Raw genomic sequence first — 25,390 nt, forward strand, 5'->3', positions numbered from 1 at the left:
AGAGGCCTACTATCTATTAATCTTTGTTCTGAAGTCCAAATTATGGCTGAATATATCTGGAGTATTTTTGTCATTACGAAATTTTCAGGCAGACATGTGCTCCAAGCAAATACACCAACAAGTCTTCGAAATTAAATTTCTTATCTGACATGAAATTAGCAGGATGACATAATTTGTCAGTGCCTCCCAACACAGTTAAACAAAAATGAAATAAAACTACTTTCTGCTCTGGCCCTGCTACAGCTATGGGTTGGGTTACTTTAGGTAGAAAAGGTTGTTTAAGGTTAAGGACACGGTGTGGTTTGGGTTACAATATCTAGGTTCATTAAGATTGGGTGGCCTTTGGTGTCATTGTAAAAAACTACTTTGTTAAGGTAAGGGAATGATGGTGCTTATGATTAAAAAAATTAAAAAACACCAATGACTGTTGATAGAAAATAAGTAGCTAACAAAAGTCTCCTGTGTCAAAGTATGGCATTTTTATTGTAGTTAATCCTAACAGTTCTATTTTCAATGCCTTTCTTTTATTTCTTATCTTTCTATTTTTTTCCTGGCAGAAATAGGCCTCCATGTGTTTTAATGTCCCGTAAAAAGATTTTAACTAACATATTCCAGTTTATCCCATATTTGTTAGAACATCTGTGCTGACAACATGCCAATGTTAACGTTTTATATGGACATGTTATAATGATAACGTGTCTTTATCGAATGACTCATGTTGTCATCTTTGATCTTAATCATAAGATGAATAGGAAATGTAAATACACTGTGTTTCAGTCCTATCTCTTAAGTTCTGTTTGACTGGCAGTCCAAGTAGAAAAAAAATGCCATTGCATACTTGATACAGAAGGCATGGACATACAAAGCTGAGTCATCTTTTTTCTTAGACTGTCACCATTACCAGAACTGAGCTCTACATAAATATACTGTTTGTACATGAATCACATATGACTGTGTCCCAATAACTCAACTACAGCTGTCAGTCACAGACCCTGTCAAATATGGGAAACAACCACTGTTGGACATTTGAGTCATAGTTTTGTCTGAACACAGTGAGTGGGAGGTTTGCATATGAACCCCCTTATCAAACACTGAACTGATGACCTTGTTCAGATAAATATCCCGCAGAGTCGAACTGCTCTTCATTCACCAAGCAGACAAGACCACAACTGGTGGCTAAAGCAACATGGTTCCATCACTTCTCGCAACAGCAGGAGGACTTCTGTTACTTTTCTCCTTCTCAGCTGCAGTAAGTTACTGAACTTACATTTTACTGATGCACTGATGCATTCTCTTGATCACAAAAATCTGAATAATTTCATCTTTTTTTGTGTGTAGCAAATAAGAGGAGACAGCCTTGCATCATGCAACCCAAATGATGGCTTTGTAAGTAAACAGTTACTGATAACCTTTTATGTTTTTGCTATGTGGATGTATTAATCACTTAACAGACTATCATTGATATTTTTCACCTTCTTTTTCTGTGCTTAGGGAAAATACTGTCCCACTACATGTGGAGTGTCTGATTACCTATTCAGTTATTTGCCAAGAGTGACCGGGGAGTTGGAGAATATGCTAAAAGATCTGGAAACGATTGCTAATTTGACCCAGGGGGCTGAAACACAAATTGACTACATGAAAGACTCCACTGTTTCAGCTCAAAAGAGTTCCCCCCAAGGTAACCTTATTAATATGACTAGATAAATACAGTCTGTTACAGATATATATTTTCAAATATTCTCTTGGAATAAATTAATTATACTTGGCTTGTATTGATTGATTTGCAACTGTAATGAGTCCACAACTGGAACTGACTTTTCATTTTAGATACACACTACAAAAGGTCGAGCACTATACTGGAAGATGTCCTTCGGTTTGAAAAGACCATCATTGCACAGGAACAACAAATATTGTAAGTTACCATGAGCACTCAGATCATACCTTTAATAGTACGCTTGCAATGACATGACATGACTTACATTTATTTGCGAGTTATTTTGCCAAATAACTTGTAATGGAGAGTTTTTACATGGCAGGACTGTTACTACTGCCCACGCCTTGAGGTCAATGGACCGACCTCCGCACCTACGCAGTTTAAGGCTATAGATTATAGGGTGATTTTCCACCCACACCTCTTTGCCCTATAGACCTGGGAACTTTGAAAATCACTTAAAATTTATTATGTCTTCTTCCAAGTTTGATTTGTAATTTTTTTTCTTTTTGCTTCTATTGCATTCTTATCGCCTTATTCTGTTTTGTTAAATATCTTTGAATGTCATCATTTTGTACCTCTCATGGCTGTGATAATTGTCCCACCGTGTAAGAGACTGATGCATGAATTACTGAGAATTTGTTTCCTTCTTCCCAGTGAACTTCAGAATCAAATTTCATCTAACGAGAGGAGAATGACAGAATTGAAACAACTCTCCTTGCAGCTGCAGCAGAAATGCAATGAGCCTTGCCAAGACACAGTTGAGATCCAACCCACCACAGGAACAGGTAAAAAAAAAAAATCTACTGTGACCCTTAGGCCATCCACATTTCACAAGAAGTTTCTCAATCATGCCTTCTCTGAACAATATTTGTCCTCGTTCAGTGTTTAGTTAGAGCCTAAAATCAATATGGTGCTTCAATACAAAGTAAACAGATTTATTTCAGGTTAATTTGTTGTGACCTCATTTGAAAGAACTTTCTAAACTTTACAGTAAATGTGGATATAATTACTTGAAATATTATTCAGACAAATAACTGTAAATTAATCTGATGATTTCAGACAGGATTTATAAGGTTTAGGGATTCCACCAGATATATTTAATTTTTAACCCAATTTTTGTTTCAACATATTCAGTAATGTTGAACTATCCTTTTTCTTCTTCTTTTCTATTTATCAGACTGCCAGGATATTGCAAACAAAGGTGCTACTACCAGCGGTCTTTACTATGTGAGGCCAGCGACAGCCACTGGGCAGTTCCTGGTCTACTGTGAGATTGATAGCTTCGGACGTGGCTTCACAGTGTTACAGAGGGTATGCATCCTGGAACCATTAAGAAAAATGCCTCTTTGCTGTTGTCATCTTACACTGGATGATGCCACTATTTTATTTTATTTATTTTATTTTGTTTTATTTACCGTTTTATAGTATTTTGTGAAACAAATAGGGAGTAAATGTCAGATAAATAGTATGTAATTTGTAAATCCTGAAAGCAAACAACAGATAAGACTGATTAGGGGGCTGAACAACTTGTTCTGATTTATTGTGTTATTAATATTTATTTTAGACGTTCTCTTTGAGGGAGGAGATATTTAAGCCCGTGTAGCCAATTTTAAAAACTAATATTCTCATGTTGTGGTAGAATAAGATATTCATTTAATAGGATGTTGCTGAGGCCGGTTATGTATGACATCAGATGTGTCTGTCAATCATAATTAGCAATTATGTGATAAATTTAGAGCACCAAATGAAAATTTTGTATAATTTGGTACAAAAAGTTATTCAAAAATTTAGGCCAAAATTCCATAAAATTCACAGTGGATACTTTAGTTCCCAGAAGAAGTTCATTGACCGCCAGATCCGTCCTTCAGCGGCACCGTCAGGCCAAAATGTCTAGGTTTCAGCCAAAATCACTTTAAACCAACATGGACAAAAAGCCTCATGAATACTCAGAATAATGGCAATTCAACATAATAAGGTGAAAACCTCTAAAACAAGCATATAAGTAGACCTTGAGTGGCACAAACTCATAAATAGTGAGAGAAAAATACAAAACCTTTCACTTGCTCTCAACCCAAAAAACTTAGACTACCGTCATTATTTTCTAACCTCCCTTTCACTAATAATTTTCATACAGTCCCTTAGTGAGTTATTCTTCCTAGAGCTGCATAAGGATTTAAGAAATGTTTTGTTGACAAATGGTACAAAAATGAAATTATTCATTTGCCTGAACAAATTTTGACTCTAATCATATTTTTGTGTCCACAGAGACGTGATGGCAGTGTGGACTTCCGCAAGGACTGGATCCAGTACAAGGAAGGCTTTGGTTATCTCTCCCCAGATGATACTACTGAGTTCTGGCTCGGCAACGAGAAGATACATCTGCTGACTGCCAGTTCAACCATCCCAATTGTGCTGAGGATAGACCTTGTTGACTGGGAGGGCAACAAAAAGTATGTACACACTTACGCATGATAACAGATTATATAAGAAGAGAGCAAAAGGACTCAATTACAAAGCAAACATGACCCAAATGATGAGGTTTCCTTTGAAGAAGAAAAAGATGACTCAGCAAGATTACCACAAAAAATAAATCCTCCATTTCTCTGTGGCCTCTTTTCTCTAGGTATGCAGACTACACCATGTTCAGAGTGGGATCAGAGGCCGACAATTACCGTCTCACCTATGGTTACTATTTTGGCGGTGATGCAGGAGATGCTTTTGATGGCTTTGACTTTGGAGATGACCCCAGTGACAAGTTCTACACATCACACAATGGCATGCAGTTCAGTACTTTTGACAAGGACAATGACAAGTATGATGGCAACTGTGCTCAGCAGGATGGCTCTGGCTGGTGGATGAACAGGTGTCATGCTGCACATTTGAACGGCAAATACTACCAGGGTAAGACCACGTGGCTGAAACTAGTGCCAAACCCTTCAACTGATGTTTCATTTGTGTGACTGGTGGTGTTTAAAGCCCTATAATTATGTTTTTATTAACAAATCAGCCACAAGCTCCCACATGTTTAAATACAAAGCTGTCATTCAAGCACATATAACAGTGAAAAGTCAATTAAGGTCTACTCTAAACTGGCTGTGTTCTCCTCATCCAGGTGGCAGGTACACAGAAAAGGATGCAGGTGAATTTGGCTTCGACAACGGCATCATTTGGGTGACATGGCACAACCGCTGGTACTCTCTGAAAGAGACCACCATGAAGATCATTCCCCTCACCCGCATCTCAGCAGGCGGTGGACAGCAGGCGGGTGCGAAACAGTTTGGCGGACTTGGAGATTCATAAAAAGTAAATACACATGTTTGAGGTCTCGACTAATGTGTTCAGCACAATAACCCTGACACCACCTTAGACCAAATAAAATGCCTCCATGGAAAATTTCTGGCTTCATGGTGTGTTTCTGTGTGATGTTGGCATGCTGTGGTGATTCGACCCAGCTGGACACTGATGTTCATATTTCCCTTTCCTGCTTCAGTGTTGTTTTGAACACGAAATAAATGTATTTTCTTTACCACATATGGTTTGTCATTACTTCACTGGGCAGTCTTTAAACTCAGTTGTCAAACAGCTGTTTTAAAAATCAATATGGAGATGAGACTAAAACACCTTGTGAAAAAGAAATAATTGAGTAAGCTAACACACAATATGAATCTGTGTCATAGTACACAGAGTGACCACAAGCATATACCTGTATGTAATGCAGTGCACAGCCCTGCACTTGGAAAACATTCCAGTCTAAATTTAGGAAGTGTGTAATATGAATATATCAATATCAATCAATATAAATCAATATAAATATCTTGTCCTCTTCATTTGCCAAGGGTATATAATACAATCAATAGCACTGTAACACAGTGTCAACAATCATTCAAACTATTTGTGTAGTACAGTGTGTGGTACATAACCTATGATTTCTAGCTTTCTGACACCAGCTGATATTCTTACAGATAACACACACCCACACAGGGACACACAAGCATCGCAAAAGCGCAGTATATATGTTTGTTTTGCATTCAAATGAACAGATGATTAATGATTTAGCTCTAGAAAGAACATTTTGAACAAATTAAAAGGAGCCTGGTTAAAATCAATTTGCGCTAGCAGCAGCAAAACATCAGCAGTCTCTTGTCTCCATGAAATTAATCATTAAAAAATATTGACCAGGGCAGTGATCATCAGAGCACTACTAAAGACCACTTGGAAACCTTCCAGTATAAATTAAGGAAGTGTGTAATTAAATTAGTTAAACTTACGCTGTTCATAGAATGGTTATTTTCCTCACTAAAATCTCAAGGTTACACTTTGTAGCTCAGCCTAGACAGGTTGATAAACAATGATTATACATTTTATCTATAGGCACCTTTCAAGGTACTTCTTACAACACACAGTCAAATATAAAATGCAAGTACAGGGCATAAAATACATTTATATTAAATAACCTGCACTTACTTTTCCTGGGATGAGCCCAGAATAACAGTTCCAGCTGGAATAATTCTTTGTAAAACTAACTGCTGGAATTATGGTGAATTTTTCAGAATTACAAAGAACACCAGAACAACACTGTGACCAAGTAATATTAGCAGAGTTTTTATCAGAACATGACAGTTGTCATCTGTATTTTGATCCACATTTGGACACTTTATTTGCTTTGCATTGTGTACTGGTGGTACTTGTCCCCATGCATCATTGATAACTACTTGTGGAGTCCAAATTCCATTTGGTTCGTTGTAGATGGTTGTGCCAAGATGGCAAATGCCTCTGTGTGACCTAACACTGGGTATTTGCACAAAAGCCCCCGACCTCCCAAAGTCCCCAAGGTCAGCTGGTGTTTTTGAGATTGCTCCTAAAAAGGATTGTCCTAATATGCTACAGCATGGAAACCCACACACTTCTCACATAGGTACATTTTTTGGCAGTGAAGGATTGGAAAACCATTATGTACTTTGGTAGGTAAACATGACCTGGTACACAAGCCAGGGAAACCAAACTACAGCCTCTGGTCACTGCAAGTTACACTCTCAAATTAAATCCGCTGTTTTGTGTTAACATATAATTAGTGACAATTTTGTTCAGAAAATTAAGATTTTTTTTTTTTTTTTAATTTTTTTTTTTTAAGCAGAATAAAGTTGGCTTTGCCTTCCTGGCCGACAGGTGGCGCTGCTAAAATAGCTGCTGCCTTGAGTGTTGTTTACTTCCGGGGCATTCAATAGTCAGTTTGTACTGGTGCTGGTGGTGGTCATGTCTTCACGATTGTGATACATTTTTCGACTGCAGCCGAGCAATATTTATTGGAAATAATAATTTCTTCTGTTGCGGTGTCATATCGGGATATTTGCCACCACAATGACTGAGGTAGGTCGATGTCTGAAGTCCTCTCTTGGCTTTTTCTTTGCTCCCGCTCAGGCGCTACCACACCGGGAGCCACCGCAGCGGGCCCGGCTAATTACTGGAAGGCGTTGCGTTTTCTTGTCTGGATAACATGTAGTAAAGGATGTAGTTATTTATAAACCTCACCGCGTTTGTGCTGCTTAAGTACAGTTTGTTTTTTTTCCCACAGGATGTCCAGAAGCACTCAGTCCACACTCTGGTCTTCAGGTCTCTCAAAAGGACCCATGATATGTTTGTGTCCGACCATGCGAAATCCATCGCACTGGACGATGAAAGGTAAATCTGCCAACTCGGTGCAGACACTTCAGTTTACAGCTGAAATAAATATCTCACGGGTAATTATGATCTTAGAATAACGTCGAGTGGCAGAAAATTAAAATTGTGTGAGAAGAGATGCTTCCGCTGGGCACCATTGGGTAAATCCCACAACTTGTTGATTGTTGACGTGAATAAAAGTAAATACAACTCCTGCAGGAAGTGGACATTGAAACCTGAGTGTTTCTTTAAATGATAATGAACTGATCCCTTTTATTTAACTAATTAACCAATACAACTAAACAATATGGGCAGCCCACTATGTCAGACCTTAAAACCAGATCAGTTGTATTTTTTTTTTTTTTTTTTTGAGAGTATTTATTATAAATCAATGCAAGAGCTGAAACTACTAATTGATTGATCGTTTCAATTATGTTCATGCAAAAATAATGAAAATATGATAAACATTGTCTGGCTCCAGCTTCTGAAATGAAAGATTATTGCTTTTGGTTGAACAATTGATTGAATTATTGTCAGATTAATCAATAATATAAATAATTACAGTAAGTATTGTGATAATATGTAATGTGTACCACGAGAGAAGATTTTATCTGTATCTCCCTGCTCCCTGTCAAATAATCTAACTGATGTTCAAAGCAATGACCTGTGTACCAGTGTTGTGCATTATATCAGATAAGTTCTCATATTTACAGCAGGAACAACATGACAGGATCATATCATCACTGTATGATGCTCATTCATCAGATAAGTTGGTTACATAAATGATTTTTGCGAAGGGAAAAAAAATATTTCTTCTGTATTTGCAGCAACAAAATGAAGATGGGCGTGAAACTGAAAACAGAATATGGTGCAGTTTTACACATGCCCGTCCTGAAGGAAGGGAAAGACAGAGTCTCACATCTTCCAGGCAGCATGCAAAGCCACCAGAGCTACACACAGCCAGGTGAGGAGGAAACAAACACTGCACGCTGACTTCAGTATGATCTCGTTAAAAACTATTGAGAGAAATGGTATAACACAAAGTGTAATGTGAATGTGGCATGAAAATTGATCGGTGCTACTACTGTAAAGTACAACAAAAGCAGCTGATCCCACTTTTGTTAACCAGTAAAAAGTGTCAACAAATTGCATTTACTGATCCTATTTTAAGCGTGAGTTCTCTTTACAAGGTCAAGAAGTTTATTTGGACTGATTTTAAAGCAAGTTTGTTGTTTGAAAGCAAATGTATTTTTTCTTTTCATGAACATTGATGTATTTATTTTTTGTATGTATCTTGGAAGATGACCCAGAATACCTGATAGCCGGTACACACGCTTACCCCTCTGGACCTGGTGAGTACGATGCTCTTATTTTAACCAAGCCTCATTTTGCAGACGTTTCTAAGCCCATTCACTGAACCGCACCAGTGCTGCCAGTATTACAGCAGTATTTCATTCAACAGGAGTGGCCTTGACTGCCGACACAAAGATGCACAGGAATCCCAGTGAAGGAGGAATCCATTCCATGGCATTGGCTTTGCCACCCTCACAAGCCAGGTACACCTTTATCCCCACCACAGTGTAGAGGCTGAGTAGGTGATTGGTGGTAGTTTGTCACAGGCGCTTAAGATGAAGCACATATTCAGAACTTTTTTTTTTCTTTTAGGATTTGGGATAATTTGATCATATGTAAACATCAAAGATAATCAGTTTTATTTGTTGTTGGATGACAGGCAGGAAGCGAGCCGCACCGCAGCCAGTGTTGGCGACATCCATCGACACGCGGGAGGAGCAGAGAGATCTCACCCTCACTCGACCGCTGTGGTAGGTCGCAGAGGATTTCCACGTTCAGTTGATGTGATATTTTCATTATCCTGGCTGTAAAATCCCTAAGAGAAGTGCAGAGCTAATAATGATTTATTTTATTCTAGTCGCTCATGGAAGGAGGCGGCACCAGAAATTCTGCACTGATGAGGAAAGCACCAACCATGCCCAAACCCCAGTGGCATCCACCATGGAAACTGTTTAGGGTAGCTACAGTTCGATTTTCCTTTATTTGTAGGTATACATTACACACTGCATCTGGAATGTGTGTTTTTTAACAGCAGTGTGTTTTGTCTGGTAGGTCATCAGTGGTCACCTTGGCTGGGTGAGATCTATCGCTGTGGAGCCTGGGAATCAGTGGTTTGTCACAGGGTCAGCTGACAGAACCATAAAGGTGAGTAAAGTGGAAGCTAACGATAACTTTCTCTGTCAGTTGTTTCATTTATTAATTATTCTGTTTATAGAATGCCACTGATGATAACAAATATTGTGCAGTAATGTTGTCCTTTTGTCGTCTTGATTTATAAGAAGTAGAAATAAAAAGAAGCCAATCTTGGCAGTTTTGATTGTGTCACCACCATGTTTGATATTTGTGAGGTGAATTAGTCATGAAAATTACAATTACACTGCAATAACACAATGAAAGCTCCTTTTTGATCTCATCTCGCCAATGCTTTCAGCCACATACTGTTTTTCACCTTTCATGCTAATATCCACTGTCACCTGAAGGTGGCAGTTTTCTCTAATGATCCTAATATGGCTGGAATGCTGTTTGTCGTGACAGATCTGGGACCTGGCCAGTGGGAAGCTAAAACTCTCTCTGACCGGACACATCAGCACAGTGCGTGGTGTGGCGGTCAGCACCCGCAGCCCCTACCTGTTCTCCTGTGGTGAAGACAAGCAGGTCAAATGTTGGGATCTGGAGTACAACAAGGTACGTTGTTGTAATGAGCTTGTGGGGAGCATCATGTTATTGGTCATAAAATGAGACATTTGTAGTGTGTGGTTTTGCATTTGTGGTCTCTCAGTAATATAAGTCTGTGTTTTAGGTCATCAGGCACTACCATGGGCACCTGAGCGCTGTGTATGACTTGGATCTACATCCAACCATCGATGTGTTGGTGACGTGCAGCAGGGACGCCACAGCAAGGGTAAGCAGAACTCTGCATGTCCTGCCCTGTTTGTCCTGTGTCCTTGTTCGATATGGTTCTATGTGCTGTGCTCTCATGTTGAAACACCATGAAAGTCTCCTGTTTCATGAAAGAGGACATGAATCAGTCGAACCATGTGACTGGTGTAACTTTCGGTTCAGTCCATTCAGGTAGTATAAAGTCTTACATTTAGAGGAATCAACCTTCCTCCAGAAGATTATTGTTGAATATGTTTTTATATGTTATGATGTTTGAGTAATGATGCCTCTGCAGGATCAATTACTTTGACTAATTGAATTTCCTTTCTGTTCACACAGGTGTGGGACATCAGGACAAAAGCTAACGTGCACACACTAACCGGCCACACCAACACTGTGGCCACAGTGAGATGCCAAGCTGCAGAGCCCCAAATCATCACCGGTACATGCATTTTACAATTTTAATCCAAAATTTTATCAGCCATATCATTCAATTTAATCCCTTTTTGCTGCTGTAGTTGTTTGTGCACTGGCTGTGTTTTCAGTATTAATCTCAGGCCGGCAACCAACAAACTTCTTGCAGGAAGCCACGATTCAACAATCAGGCTGTGGGATTTGATCGCTGGCAAAACTAGAGCGACTCTGACCAACCACAAGAAGTCTGTCCGGACTCTGGTGCTGCACCCCAGACAGTAAGTTAACACATAGTGTGTTGTGTAGTACGTGTGGTGTTGAAACTGCCTGTCAGTGAACAGTCAGTCAGCAGAAAATTAATACAGGTATATTTGATTAAAGTTGATATGTTCAATGCTTGCTGATCTCTTTATTATCATTCTAGATACAATAAATTTAGGATTTTGTGTTCAGACAAAATGGGCTCTTTAAACTTCCTATGGACATTTATTTTACAAGCTACAAGATGAATCCAAATGTAAATAATTTTAATGAATAGGTTAATGAATAGTGAATATAATCATTAGTTGCAGTTTGACTTGAATGACAAGGTTACCAGGCACAAAAAGACATTTGACTCTAGGGGGTTAAAAATACCTCAGTGATACCATTATACAGAAACAAATGAGAGGGTTTGTCTTTTTTTACAGATACACGTTTGCATCTGGTTCTGCTGACAACATCAAGCAGTGGATGTTCCCAGATGGCAACTTCATCCAGAACCTGTCAGGCCACAACGCCATCATCAACACTCTGGCTGTTAACTCTGATGGCGTGTTGGTGTCCGGAGGTATTAATAACTACCTACATTGTTGCTCTATTTCCCTAAAATAATTTTTCCATCTAATAATAATTATGAATGCATACTGATTACAGTATTGCATTAGGAACGCATCAAGACTCGTGATTCATCTCACACATTTGTGTTTTTTCACTTTAGCCGACAATGGAACCATCCACATGTGGGATTGGAGGACAGGCTACAACTTCCAGAGGATTCATGCAGCAGTGCAGCCTGGATCTCTGGACAGTGAGTCGGGCATCTTTGCCTGCTTGTTCGACCATTCAGAAAGCAGACTGATCACCGCCGAGGCTGACAAGACCATTAAAGTATACAAAGAGGACGACACTGCTGTAAGTTTTAGCGTCATATTTAAAATCGGTTTATATTTCTGTGCTAGTTCCCAGATAGTTTGACAAATTGTTTTTTTTATTTTTTTCTTGCAGACGGAAGAAAGCCATCCAATCAACTGGAAACCAGAAATCCTCAAGAGAAAGAGATTCTAAGGGTTTTTTTTTTTTTATTTGTTGCTCTTGTCACAGTAACAATCTTAAATTTTATTTCTACCAAACCTTCTGTTTTAGATACATCCATCAAGTTTTGGTTGTTAGTGCTTTTATCAGGCAGATTTCTTCATAACAAATTTGTCTTTATAAGAGGCCACCTCGTCTTAAAAAAATTTCAGTTTGTCTGCTTTATTCTAAAAACCACTTGCAGTCTTGATTATACGATGTTAATCCAACGAGGTGGCCATTTTGGACAGCCAGGAACCTCCCTGAGTGTTTGTTCTTGATGATGACGGCCCTCTGGTGGCTCTGGTCTGTCCCGTCCACCAAAAGCAGCCACTCCTCAGACACAGAAGGGCTGGCCTCAGAGTGGACCTCGTTCCTGCTCGGGTCAAACCCTGCAGAGAGAAAGATAGCGTGTTCAAAACTTGGTAGAAAAATATTCTTTTGTATTGACTCAAGAGTTGTACAGGCTTGGAAACAAACATTGCCCCTCTTTTCTGGCTTGCAATGTGAAATTTATTTTGCTCCATTTAATAAAGACCACATTTTTCACATTCCTGATGGATTTCTGTACGTACCAAGGTATCTGTTAGTGACCACATTCCTGTAGTATTTACAGCCCTGACCCTTAATCTCCTCCCAGTAACAGTGATCTCCAGGTGTCTGGTTGAGCTCCACTGTGTTTCTGCTGTCATCAGGCGAGTGGATTATCTGTTCACCTGTAAACACGAGTCATGATGCAAGAGAATGCATAACACAAATTTTATTTAAGTAAGCATTGTTAATCACACAGTTTAGTTTCAGTATGTAAATCTCAGGAGCACCATTGACATTAAAGGGCCACTTCTCCTCAGTTAACAGAAATATCTCACCAAAGCTTTTTAAAACATCAAAAACAACATGTCTTCTGACAAATCATGGTCTAGTTTCTGTCCCAGTGAATCAGGATAATCCACATTCTTCACTGTGAACACTTTTAATTGGAACTAGTTTCTGCCAAACAAAACGTCCCTATGGAAACTCTTAACATGGTGTTTATCAGGAAAAGCCTGTGTGGTTTTTAAATGTTATTTTCCCAATGATTTTAGCTCTGTTAACAAAACTATGCTCACTGCCTTTATATTTGGATGGGAGGAGAAATCTCAGATGTCTTGATCCTGTTCATTGACTTAGATTGAGGACATGTTCTCTGTATTTTTTTCCCTCTGGGATTTTGGGGCCTTAAAGTACATTCTGTAGTATATTATATTTTCTACTGGAATTTGTATTCCTGGTATGATGGAGAGAGCTCTGAAATCACATTTAGTGATAACACTTTATTTTACAGGTCCATAATTTCCTGATAATTTTCTTAAGATGTTTCCAGAAAAGAATAATGTCATCTAGGGAAATGTTCTGGCACCATTTGTGCCATTTTATTTAGTTTTATCCTTAAGACTTTTATTATATCAAACCAAATTTTGATGCAGTTTAAAGCTGGTCAAAGCCATTAAATGTGTTAACATCTTCAAGGAAGACTCAGTATCTCTAAAATCCTCACAACTCCGGGTAAGTGAGAAGTTTTAAATTCTGTAATATGAGTAAATCAGCCCTTTAACTGGTATAGTTAGTTGGGGTTTAGTATCTCTGTCTACCTGACTCGTGAATGTAGAGCCTTGAGAGGGCATGGCGAAAGCTTCGGCCCGGTTTCTTCTTCAGGCGGGGTTTTGATGGCTGTGGCTCGTCCACCACCTCTCTGGGAGGATCCTCCAGTGCCAGGAGGTGACCTGCGTTAAACATGATCTCCTCCTCCAGAGACCTGAGACACATCTCAAAGAGCTCCTCATCCTTTTCGGCATTTCTAGAAGATAACAACGTAGACAGCAGATGTCTGTGTCAAATGCTTACTTAAATTTTTTCGAAGGCTTAATCTGTTACAACTGAAACATCTACATCATATTTAAATACAATTATAAGATTTATATTTGCTTATTTATAACTATATGATTTTGAAGCAGGCCGTTCACACCAAAACCACCTGTCCCTCTCAGAGGGCTCCTCACCTAAAGTCCACCCACAGCAGGCCTGCAGTGATCAGTCCCAGCCACTCACTGGCCTCCCAGTCCTCGGCAAGCATGACTGGCACGATGATGACCTCCCTGGTGTCTGCATAGTTGAGCTCCTTCTTACAGCTACGGGACGCCTGGTAAGCTGGGGTCATGAACGGACAAATCACTACGGCCTCCTCCACACCTGCAGCCATCCTGGAAACAAACACACAGCTTTTGCTTAAAGAGACTGAACATATCCTAATTAATGGTGTCCGTCAAGCATATATAATCATATGACCACATTCCTTTGCACTTACGCATCGTTGATGTTCCCTGTCACCCCTCCTTCGATGTCCATCCACACTGGCAGCCCATCATCTTTGAGGCGGTTGTAGATCTTCTTGACAAGAGCCTGGTCATCCCACTGGTACGAGAGCATAATGTGAGATGGCATTTTACCCCTTTTCACCTCAAGCGTATCTGAAAATAGTCCTGTATGAAGCTGCTGAAGCAAGGTTTTCAGTTTGCTGAACAAACCAACCCAGACAAAAGGAGAGTCAGTAGCTATGCAGCTTGTTTACTTGGGTATGGTGCTCAGGTTACATCTGTTGCCCGGTTACAGTGCCTGCTTGCACCAGTGGGACGACGCTTGGTGGCTGCCACAATCTGCTGGAGCAATAAGAGCTTCACAATAACAATCAAGTCGTCTATAGAGCTGTAACCAAAGAAGGACTGTACTGCAAGCTCTCAGAGGCCTCATATTTTATCCTGTGAAAAATGCACCGGTACGCTGGAAACTAACATTCTCCATGTCTGGTGTTATTTATGAGCTCAATATAATAGACAGTGTCATTCAGATGCTCATTTTCTCATGAAATACCATATTCAGAAATCAACATAATCAAATACAAGTCACTGTTTTTCATTTTTAATTTAATTTCAATGTTACAGCAACACTGTAAAATAAATAGTAAAAAAAAAAAAAAAGCTATTTGAACTTTTTAGTCAACCACATGATCGGTGTGTAGTTAACTCCATTGTCATGTTTACTTATGTTCTCTTTTAATTGTAAAGTTGAGATTCATTTCTGCAATACATTTAAACCAATTCAGAGTCAAATAATTCAGATTGAAAGCTTTATTGTCATTTGCACCATACAGTGAAATGATTACTTGGCAAATTGATTGCTATCCAGAAAAAAACACATAAAAGTTAAACAAATAACAGAGAATTTAAACAGAATTTAAAAAATCTTAACTCAAATGTGTGGTATTTATAACCTCACTCTTTTTTCATTACTGCACAAGCTTTAAATCTTTCTGACACTCATTTGACTCCATACTTTATTTGTTAGTTGTGTGTCCCACTCTTCTCCTTATTACCAGCAGGGGGAGCCACCACAGCACTACATGGCCGTGTGCCAGACCCTAAAAGGACTTCGTCAAACCGCTGAGTAAGTTTGTCTTCTTCTGTCACACTTCACCAAAACAATGGGAATTAAATCATAGGTTGAATTTGCTAAACTTTCTGACTGCACTGGATTCCTTTTTATCTTTATTCCCTCGACTTTCCTGCTCACTTTATGATCTCCCACAGGTCAAACATGTACTCTGCCACCTGTCAGCACGCAGCGCTGGAGGTAATCTCTCGGCCTAATCAGATCTTAAGCAATCGGGGCCACAGATGGAGCCGATCAGCGTGGGACGCGCCGCCTGCCAGGAGGTGTGTTCAGTGCGCGCAGTTGGGACTCCGCGGCCACTCAGCGCCGTGATGTGTAGAAGAAGGAGCCAAAAGGGGATTTGCGCTCCTGGATGTGTGGATTTCAAGTCTCCACGATCACGCAACAAGCTGCTGAAATATGTGTGATGGAGAGAGATTGCTGGCTGCTCTCCCCTGCGCGAATACGCACGGTGCGTTTACCCGTTTTTGTTTGGGAAAAGTGCTGTGAAAAAAAAAAAAAAAGAGAGAGAGAGAGAGAGATCAGTGTGAGTGTGACGCGGAAAAACATGTAGCCTGAATTTGACTCTCATGTGAAGAGGTCTTGAGTCATGTGTGAAGGAGGAATGGGTCGCAAAAAGGCCACAACCTCGCTCCTCCAGACGCTCGTCCTGTCGCTGCTGTGCGCGCTGACGCTCGGACAGGTGTTCAACCTGACGCTGTCTGTCAAGGAGGGTCTGCCCGCTAAAACCATCGTTGGAGATCTGGGAGCGGGGCTGAGCAGGCCAAGCACTGGGTTCTTCATCTCAGAGAGCAGGGACTCGTATGTGTTCAGGGACCTGGAAATAGACGCAGACACGGGGATCATCTCCACGGCTGTGATCCTGGACAGAGAGAGCAGGGACAAGTATGAATTCGTTGCAGCCACTCTCACAGGTGAGATGATCAGAGTGAAAATAGAGGTGGAAGACGTGAACGACCATTCACCTGTGTTTCCCTCGAAGGTGGTTGACTTGGAAATATCAGAGTTGAGCCCCCCAGGGAGTCGGTTTCAACTTGAAGGCGCTAAAGACAAGGATGTGGGTGAGTTTGGTACCCAGGGATACAGGATCACAGAGAGTGAGATGGGGGAGTTATTCCACCTGGATTATCGCAGCGGATCTGAGAACCACATGACCCTGGATCTCATCCATAACAGCAAACTAGACAGAGAAACACTGGACTTCTACTCCCTGACCATTGAGGCCTTTGATGGCGGCATCCCGGCCAGGACAGGGACCCTTCAGGTGAACATTCACGTCCTGGATGAGAATGATAACCCACCTGTGTTCAATGAGACTGAATATCACGCCTCAGTGCCTGAGGACGCTCCAGTCATGTCTGCTGTTTGTCAGGTGCACGCCACCGACCGGGACCTGGGCGACAATGGCAGAATCACTTATGTGATCAACAGGCGCCAGAGTGACCCAAATGAGGTTTTCTCCATCAACGAAACCACAGGGGTGGTTTACCTCAACAAGCCCCTTGATTTCGAGACTCAAGCTTTTCATGAGTTGATCATCAGGGCGAGCGACAACGGGGCTCAGCCCGAGTACAGCAGCACTTTTGTGGGTGTAAAAGTGCTCAACATCAACGACAACAGTCCCTCCATTAGTGTCTTGTTTCTCAGTGAGACCGGAGATGCAGTGGTTTCAGAGGCAGCAGCAGTCGGGGACTATGTGGCCCGGATTTCAGTGTCAGACCCCGACCTTGAGGAGGAGGGGGTCACTGTCACACTCGAGGGAGGTGATGGGAAGTTTAACCTGAAGCAGACTGATGATTTTCTGTATGCTTTGTGTGTCAACGCAGAGCTAGACAGGGAAGAAAAAGATCTGTATGAGCTGAAGGTGCAAGCATCAGATTTTGGGAGCCCACCTCTGAGCAGTGAGGTGGTCTTCCTCCTGAAGGTGGCCGACACCAATGACTGCCAGCCAACGTTTGAGAAAGACGTATACGTGATCAGGATCTCAGAGGACGCTCCTCAGGGGAGCTCTCTAATCCAGATGCAGGCCCGAGATGCAGATGAAGGCGTCAATTCAGACGTCAGATACTCCATCCTCAAGTCTAACCAGGACAGTCTGATCAGCATCGACCCAGAGTCGGGCCTGGTCACCACAGCTGCGGCTCTGGACAGAGAGACACAGATGGAGGTGTGGTTTCTGGTGGTGGCAGCAGATGGAGGGGAACCAGCTCTGTCATCCACGGCCACAGTCACTGTGCTGGTGGAGGATGTCAATGACAACGAGCCGGTGTTCCAGCAGCAGCTGTACAACGTGTCCATACCAGAGCACAGTGACCCTGGAAGCTGCTTTTTACAAGTATGTTGGAGAATTTGTCCTTTTAAGGATCAGTGCACACAAAATACAAAAACATAGAGAGATTTCTGCTTCCACACCCAATACATTTTAAAATCATTTTTGGGTGCATTTTATACCTTTTCACTTCAAACAGGGTCTTTTCATTTACAGAGCATAGTCAACCTCTTTAACCACTGCGCTGTAAAATTACATTTTAATTGTGTGGCAGCAGTGCGTGGGTCTTTGCAGACACACTGTGCTGCTTTTTCTCTGGTTAACCCACAGAACCTGGTGTAAACACTATTTCTGAAGTAGTTCAAATGGAAACTGTTAATTATCCAGATTAACACTGACAAAGTTCCCGTAAAGAAATGTTGCCAGTGAGAAATGCATTTCTCTATGCTGTGCACACCTTAAACAAAATTTCACGTGCCTCTAATGTTCTGGGGTCAAAGCAGAAATCTCAGAGACATCTCAACACTGGAGCTGAAACTATTTATTAAGTCCAAATGAACCTGGGGGTCACGACCAGGGGTCATAAGACAAATCTGATGAGTTAGAAGATGATTGACAGGATATGGTGAGGAAAAACAGAGTTCTGCTTTACAAAATTATTATTATTATTATTATTATTATTATTATCATTATTATTATTCTACAACACTAACAAATGATGAATAATTGAAGTCATCACAGATACTCAACACTTTAGCCTGTAATCTTTTCTTGTGAAATGTTGGATGGTTTAGTTTTTAATGTGAGAACTGAAAATCACGACTGCATGTTATGAAATGTTTGACAAGGACACAGGCAGAAATTGCCTCATTATAATGGGTCATGTGTCAAATAGGTGGAGAACCTCTGCACTGCTTCACAGCACAGTCCAGTGGACAGCTTTACTCTGGATTTGATGCTCCTCTCAGTGACGCAGCATATTAACTGGCTTGGTTTTATAAAAGAAGCTGCAAACCAGAGCAGTTTAACAAGTCTCCAGTGTGGACATGCGACATCTCGTGCTCTGTCTTGCTGTCTCTTTTCGTACGTCTCATAGGACAAAAGTAGCCTTCAGTGTGTATTCACAAAGCCATCAGTGTTCCTCCTAAACACCCGCAACACACACACCCTTTCCAGTTCAGCGCTGTGGTTCTGATATGACAGATGTGATGCCTGGTACCACAGTCCTGCTGCCTGGCACAAGCTAATAACCCATTACAAAAGAAGCTCTGTTTGCCAGTGCGTTTTCTGTCAATTCTGAATTCATGTACAAACATGAATTGTAAAATTTGTTTTGCAGGGATGTCTCCTCGCTGTATAGTGATCCAGCACCAGGCTGAACTTTTTACGTTTTATAGGAGCCTTTATGAAGAAATTAAACATTTTCTGTTACACTGCTGTTTGGTTGAATCGGTCTGTTGCTCCATATACACCTTTAATATGCAAACAATGGACAACAGTGAATCCTCAAGAGGTCTTTAATAGTGATGATTTCTCAGAAACAGCAAAGAGAGAAATGAAAAGTGAAAGCTACTAGGGCTGCTTTCATTATCATGAATTAATCTGTTTATTATCCATGTATCCAGTCATTATTATTCAGATTAATAGGTTAGTCAAAAAAACATAAAGACCAATGGCCATCATAACTTCCTTGAGCAAAAGGCAACGTTTTGCTTGTGTTGTTCCTCAACAGTCCAAAACTAAAAGATATTAAATGTACAGTTAGATCAAAAAAGGAAAAGCAGCAAACTCTCAGGTTTGAGAAGTAGAGACCAGTAAATTTTTTTGCATTCCATCCAATAAATGACTCAAACAGTAAAAGCAACTTGAGAAATCTAGCCACTGCAACTGTACATCTTTGGTTTGTGGTTCACTCATTCAGTCCCCACTCAGTGAAAAGTCACAGTTTGTTTGTTACCTGTGAAACTGACTCAACTACAAATGATGATAAACCCTCTAACAATGAAGATCATTTTAGAAATATGTACTTTATTTCAATTCCCAAAAGGCAACAGAGAAGACAAAGAAACACAAAGACAATACAAACACAATGAGGTGTGAAAAAAGCAGGACACCTCCAGGAAGAGTGCAGCCACATATAAAAGGTGAAATCCAACCATAAAATAACCTCCTCCACTGCAGCAGCTTCAGATTGATATGAAAACCATCATTAATAAGACATAGACCATGATTAGGATGCTCAGCTAAATGTTGAAATATGTGTTTGATATTGTATGGATCAAGTAACCATACATAAGAATTCACTGATATAATGTTGGCTGAAGGCGTGCTGGGTTAGTATGCGTCTGAATCAGACCTTGACCTGTGTCTCTACAGCTTCCTCTGATCAGAGTTCATACAGCCTGAGGTGATATCATCTTTATGACTGGAAAGTGAGCGGTCTATCTGTAAAGTGTGTCTCTTGTCACGGGCACACGGAGACATGAAAGGAGCTCTGTCGGATCTGAGGCGTGTCTTTACTCAGCAGTATGGCTGTCTCTTGTTTTCTACCGCAGTGACGCTCATTCACCCTTTGATCATGGGGATTTTTTATGCTTTTATTATGTTGACCTTTACAGGCAGAACAAGACTAATATAATGATTCAGTTACAACAGAGGCTAAATCTAAACATTGACTGATGACACCGTTACAACAGCGTTGCAATACTGTTAATAAAGCATCTACAAAAACTGCAAAAATACCAAATGATTTTCATCATAGATAATCAATGAATAAATTGTCAACATAAGTTCATCAGACACAGAATACCTAAATACATACTGATATATAGAGACCCTAGGGAAAATCTCCTGACAACTATTTCTGGGAATTGACTAATTATTGAAAATTATTTATCGAGTTAAAACTGTCCAAACTTCACTTGCCCCAGCTTCTCAAATATGACTGTTTTCTTGTTTTCCAAGTCTCATGTGATACAAAGCTGAATATCTTCGGATTGTTTTGTTGGTCACACAAAATGATTCAAAGACATCACATTGGGCTCTGAGAAATTGCGATGAGCTTTACTCAGTGTTTTCTGACCAAATAGATAAATAAATAAAAATCAATGAATGAAGAAAGTAATTGTTAGATTAATCAAGAAGGGAAGTAAACATCAGTTGCAGTTCATTGGTCATCAATATGAGGTCAGTAGGAAATATTTCCACTATGAGCCACTGCAGAGCTTTTTAAAGGCTTTGTGCCAATTTACTTTGTTTTTAATAGGAAGTTAAACATTAGTTATTTTTGTCTTGGCTGCAGTTACAAGCAGAAGCAGTTAGCACCTCTATTTTTAGTCTAGGTTAATCCTGCCATCATCCTGCCTCTACAGCTTTAATTTTTATATTTATATACAGATTTATTCTCTGCTTTTTTCTCTTTTTTTGGCAGCAGCAGGCAGTCTGAAGGCTGGCTGGCTTTTTCCACTCTTATTTGATGATGTTAATCATTTTATGCATCTGTGAAATATATTAGCAGATTCCAGACACGATTTTCTTGTCCATGGAGCACACCTTCTTTATTTTTTCAATATGGCCTCTCAGATAGTCATGACAGCGTTTTAGTTGCTCAGGATCTTTAACAGTTTTTTTGTTTTTCTTTGTAGGTTGTGGCCACAGATGCAGACAGCCCAGACTTTGGCACAGTGCTCTACTCTTTGTCCGATGGCTTTGACAAGCAGGACAAACACCCCCTCTTCCAGATCCACCCACAGACCGGAGAGCTGTGTGTCTCTCAGGATATCGATCGAGATGCGGGACAGACAGTTCACGACATTCTGGTCAAAGCTGAAGATCCAGTGAGAGGATTCATCTCTGAATAATTAGTTTTGGCAAACTGTAGACACTGCCTTTCATTTCATGATTGATGACTTCCTGCACAGCAATCATAAGAGGATCAGGTTCCTAATGAACTTTTATCTCACTTTTCCATTTTCAGGGAGGCCTGAGCGCTCAAACCTACGTGCACATTGAGATAGAGGACTTGAACGATAACGCTCCAGTGTTCAACCCTGACGAGTACACCATGAGCATCAGCAGCCACGCGCAGCCCGGCACAGAAATCCTCAACGTTATCGCCACTGACCGAGATTCTGGCAGGTTTGGACAGGTCACCTACGATATCCTCCCCGGTGACATGTCCAGTTTGTTTGCACTGGACAAACAAACAGGTAGGCAGGCATAAGAAACTTAGGTACACACATGTTTTTCCATGTAGAAGAATGTCAGTTAAAGAGTGAAAAGAAATTGTCCAAAACAAAAGCACGAATACATGCTGCTCTTTCAAATAAGGAAATGCATTGTTAAGGTTGAAAGAATTTATGCAGACATTTACTCAGTGCTTACAAAGAATAAATTTGTAGTGGCTTCAGATTAAGTGTAATAGATTCTAAAGTTATTTGTGGGCCAGGTTATTTCCTTGAGCTTGACAAAACAGAAAAGACAGTTCAGACTAATACTACTTAACAAATTTAGAAAAAACAACAACAAAAGGAGCATTTCTGAAAAGCAACATTTCAGAAACGATTAGTAAAACCGAAAACACAAAATCGTCAGAGATTGGAAAGAAGAAGTCATTTCAGAGATCCTAGAAAATCAAGGTTTGGCTCTAGCCGGGCCAATCTTTGTGTTTGTGTTTTCAAATTTTGTAATGTTGTTTTGTCAAATCTTGCTGTGTTTTGACCTTCAGGGCCACCATACATAAGCCATATACTCTTTGTACTATAGTTATTACATTCACCAGCCAGCCGGTCGGTCTGTCACAATCAAATTAACTGCAAACACTGAAACACCATAATAACCGAAAGTAACACAGCAGAAGCATTTTGATGTTGTATCTCTATTTTTAAACTGTGTTTGGATGATGTCTCAAGCTTCAGTGACTTGTCACAAAGATCCACTCTCTCGTCTTTAAGTAACTTGTGTGACTTGCATGCCCAATGTTCAGGGATAAACAACTGCTTACTTGGTGTAAGTCCCCTTGATATGATTGGCGGTGTCACTGCTCAGCAGGAGGGGTGCAGAAAGCCCAGAGCTTTAGCTCCCCATGTGGCAGAGTGTAAGATAAGATTTAAACTCAGCCACATTTTAACTAAACAGAATAAGGTAATGATTATAAGCTGGTTACTTGCACGTGACAAGATACACGATCAGCAGCAGGTTTGATTCTCTGAGCTCCCGGGAGGAGCCTCCACAATATCGCTCTGCTGTGAGACTGCAAGGTAAATTAAGGTGACAAAAATGAATCACATCCTCGAGTCATCAGTCGTCACGCAGTCGTCTGTCTACTGATGCAGTGAACAAAATGTTGACTGATGTAAATGTGGTTCTTCTTCTCGTTGATGTACTCTGTTACACATTTTAAATCAAGTCAGCTTGGAGAATAGTTGTAAAGATCAAAAATGACACTTTTGGTGACTTTTGGTTTAAATTTATTTTCGTGGTTATTGAAAACTCAAATAGTTGTATCTACATCTTCACTTATTTGTGCTCTTTTTGTGCAGTTTTTCTTTGCCTGTGTTGGTCTGTAGTTTATGTTCGTGACATTGTTTTCATGACGCTGTTTTTGCCAGGCATTGCTTTAAATGGAATTTTTAATCTCAGTTACAGCTGCAACAATTTTCATTATAAATTATTCTGGCAAAAATTTTCTCAATAATTAGATTAATAGTTTTGTTTATGAAATGCAGGAAATGAGTTAATATACTGTGTTATTGAAATGAAACCAAAAGCAAACTAATTTTGATTGATTGTGTGACTTGACTGTTAAAGCTTAATGACCAAAAACTCGTCGCTGTAGGGATGCTCCTCCTGTCCTCCACTCTGACCCACCTGGGCGCAGCCAGCGTGAAGCTGTCGATAACAGCGCAGGATGGGGAGGGCCTGACCTCAGTCAGACCCGCAGAGGTCACCATCAATGTCTTACGCAGTGCTCAGGCTCCAGCTGTGTTCCAGAGGTCACGCTACACCTTTACTGTGCCTGAGGATGCACCGCCCGGGACCTCTGTGGGGACGGTGGAGGCCATAAACCCAGCGGGTGAGTGTGTTTCCGGCCATTTCCGGCCGGTTATTTACTTAATTGTACATATCAGGTGATCGATTCGTATAAAAGACAGCGTCTTAGTGATACTCAGGCAACTCCTAGAGTTATAGAGCCTAAAAAGACACGACACTAAATAGAACATAAATTAAATTACATCCTTAGAATTAGGACATTTTACAACTTAAATGGTGGAGGGTAAATGTAGTGCACTATACAGTAAATAGGAAGTGATTTCAGACATAGACACATTTTCACACACATGGTTGTAAATCCTTTAAAAAATAGAATAAAATTTTGCACAATGCTAAATAATTGCAACATCATGTTACCTTACACTAAACGATCTGAGTCAGTTCCACACATCGAGGTCCACATGTATTAAACCAAAAAAGAGCACTTGTATCTGAACTATGCTCTGTCGGCTCGTACCCAACTGAGTTAAAGCACCAGGGTTGTGAGAGAAAGATTCTTTTCATATTCTCGTTTAAAATGAAATTGGCTTGTTGTTTTATGAGGGGAAAAGCTGTTGTTTTATGAGAGGAGGAAAAAACAGCAAAGAATCTGTTGCTCAGTGACCCAGTTAAAAGAAGTGTCACTTTAAATCTGTGCACTCCGGTTTCCTCTCACAGTTAGAAGAAATGGAAGAAATTCCTGTCTTAGTTTCAGCTAAGTGGGTGTAAAAACATCTCATTTACTCAGTTTATTTTGAACAAAATGATAGAAATTAAGTGAACCAATCGATTTAAAGAGCAAATTTCTCCGACACTAGAGGTTGCAGGAAAGCCGCATTTAAGTAGGATTTGTCCTGACAGATGATTGTGACAAAAACAATTGAGCGATCATTGTCATTGCTCAAAGCTCCTTGCAGACATGAAGAGGAAAAGAGGAAGGCTGAGTTTAATCTTTAATCCTCCTTAGCCTCATGAGTAGATGACAGATGATAAACGGTCAGAGACAATTGTACAACATATTGTATAAGTGTTCTTAGAGGTCAAAGATGATCCTTTCATAAATGTTTTTTTGTAATTGTTATTATGGGGATATCTGTTGTTGTATTAGTATTTAAATTGGTGTGCCTTTATTTAATGCAGTTATAGGTAAAAGTGGGCAACATTTTAAATATTCAAAGGGCAAATATTAGTTTAATATTTGATCGAACATAAACTCCTCTCTGTGTGGAGGGTTCCCCAGCTCCCAGGTTTTCCAGGATTATCCCTTCATAGTCCACTTGTTATGTGGCGCTAACCCCACTCAGTCCCTTCAGCAGCTAAACCACTCTACTATGCTAGACAGTCATTTAAGGTTGTCTAGTCTATTAGCAGATTAACGCCTCAGCTTAAAGCGGAAACAACAGAATTGGGCCTGTTTGACAGGGGTCGGCCACCGTTAAGCTCTCTGCTTGTTTCAGTGGTTTGTTGTCACTGTTGAGGAGCCACAAACACTTTGAAGGGATTAACACGATCTGTTGGCCTTTGTAATGTAATTA

General features: G+C 40.3%; 4 protein-coding genes across 4 annotated transcripts in view; 3 read left to right on the forward strand and 1 right to left on the reverse strand.

Moving 5' to 3' along the window:
- Positions 1–999: 999 nt before the first annotated feature.
- On the forward strand, positions 1,000–5,245 carry fgg (fibrinogen gamma chain). Its single transcript, XM_071505115.1, has 9 exons — positions 1,000–1,249; positions 1,339–1,386; positions 1,492–1,678; positions 1,828–1,912; positions 2,369–2,499; positions 2,892–3,025; positions 3,980–4,164; positions 4,338–4,615; positions 4,827–5,245. Exons 1-9 carry the CDS (start codon positions 1,187–1,189, stop codon positions 5,012–5,014), a joined length of 1,299 nt encoding a protein of 432 aa, XP_071361216.1. The 5' UTR covers positions 1,000–1,186; the 3' UTR covers positions 5,015–5,245.
- Positions 5,246–6,916: 1,671 nt separating this feature from the next.
- plrg1 (pleiotropic regulator 1) lies at positions 6,917–12,621 on the forward strand. Its single transcript, XM_071505100.1, has 15 exons — positions 6,917–7,081; positions 7,287–7,393; positions 8,200–8,336; positions 8,674–8,724; positions 8,835–8,928; positions 9,105–9,195; positions 9,303–9,401; positions 9,497–9,589; positions 9,980–10,129; positions 10,245–10,346; positions 10,664–10,766; positions 10,908–11,016; positions 11,428–11,567; positions 11,718–11,911; positions 12,005–12,621. Exons 1-15 carry the CDS (start codon positions 7,073–7,075, stop codon positions 12,062–12,064), a joined length of 1,539 nt encoding a protein of 512 aa, XP_071361201.1. The 5' UTR covers positions 6,917–7,072; the 3' UTR covers positions 12,065–12,621.
- LOC139636080 (uncharacterized) lies at positions 12,254–14,673 on the reverse strand. Its single transcript, XM_071503765.1, has 5 exons — positions 14,415–14,673; positions 14,110–14,310; positions 13,702–13,907; positions 12,646–12,786; positions 12,254–12,462 (listed from the first exon to the last, which is right to left on the reverse strand). Exons 1-5 carry the CDS (start codon positions 14,549–14,551, stop codon positions 12,254–12,256), a joined length of 894 nt encoding a protein of 297 aa, XP_071359866.1. The 5' UTR covers positions 14,552–14,673.
- Positions 14,674–15,568: 895 nt separating this feature from the next.
- The window catches only part of dchs2 (dachsous cadherin-related 2), a 31,331-nt gene continuing 21,509 nt past the window's right edge, over positions 15,569–25,390 (forward strand). Inside the window, exons 1-4 of the mRNA XM_071503766.1 lie at positions 15,569–17,891; positions 21,470–21,661; positions 21,802–22,033; positions 23,662–23,898. Of these exons, the coding sequence (XP_071359867.1) occupies positions 16,146–17,891; positions 21,470–21,661; positions 21,802–22,033; positions 23,662–23,898 (2,407 nt within the window). The 5' untranslated portion in view covers positions 15,569–16,145. The remainder of the gene's footprint in view (positions 17,892–21,469; positions 21,662–21,801; positions 22,034–23,661; positions 23,899–25,390) is intronic.

This window comes from Trachinotus anak, unplaced genomic scaffold (assembly GCF_046630095.1).
Source record: "Trachinotus anak isolate AG129_WGS33_773 ecotype Australia unplaced genomic scaffold, CSIRO_AGI_Tana_v1 ptg000019l, whole genome shotgun sequence".
In the NCBI taxonomy this organism is placed as follows: Eukaryota; Metazoa; Chordata; class Actinopteri; order Carangiformes; family Carangidae; genus Trachinotus; species Trachinotus anak.

Excerpts from the sequence above, each read along its gene's own strand:
- fgg (XM_071505115.1), top strand. The coding sequence starts at position 1,187 with ATGGTTCCATCACTTCTCGCAACAGCAGGAGGACTTCTGTTACTTTTC. Across the intron at positions 1,250-1,338 it reads TTTTCTCCTTCTCAGCTGCA|CAAATAAGAGGAGACAGCCT; the intron begins GTAAGTTACTGA and ends TTTTGTGTGTAG. Across the intron at positions 2,500-2,891 it reads CCAACCCACCACAGGAACAG|ACTGCCAGGATATTGCAAAC; the intron begins GTAAAAAAAAAA and ends TCTATTTATCAG.
- plrg1 (XM_071505100.1), top strand. Across the intron at positions 9,590-9,979 it reads CAGCTGACAGAACCATAAAG|ATCTGGGACCTGGCCAGTGG; the intron begins GTGAGTAAAGTG and ends TTGTCGTGACAG. Across the intron at positions 11,568-11,717 it reads TGGCGTGTTGGTGTCCGGAG|CCGACAATGGAACCATCCAC; the intron begins GTATTAATAACT and ends TTTTCACTTTAG.
- LOC139636080 (XM_071503765.1), bottom strand. The coding sequence starts at position 14,551 with ATGCCATCTCACATTATGCTCTCGTACCAGTGGGATGACCAGGCTCTT. Across the intron at positions 14,311-14,414 it reads ACAGGGAACATCAACGATGC|GATGGCTGCAGGTGTGGAGG; the intron begins GTAAGTGCAAAG and ends GTTTGTTTCCAG. Across the intron at positions 12,463-12,645 it reads GGTCACTAACAGATACCTTG|GGTTTGACCCGAGCAGGAAC; the intron begins GTACGTACAGAA and ends TTCTCTCTGCAG.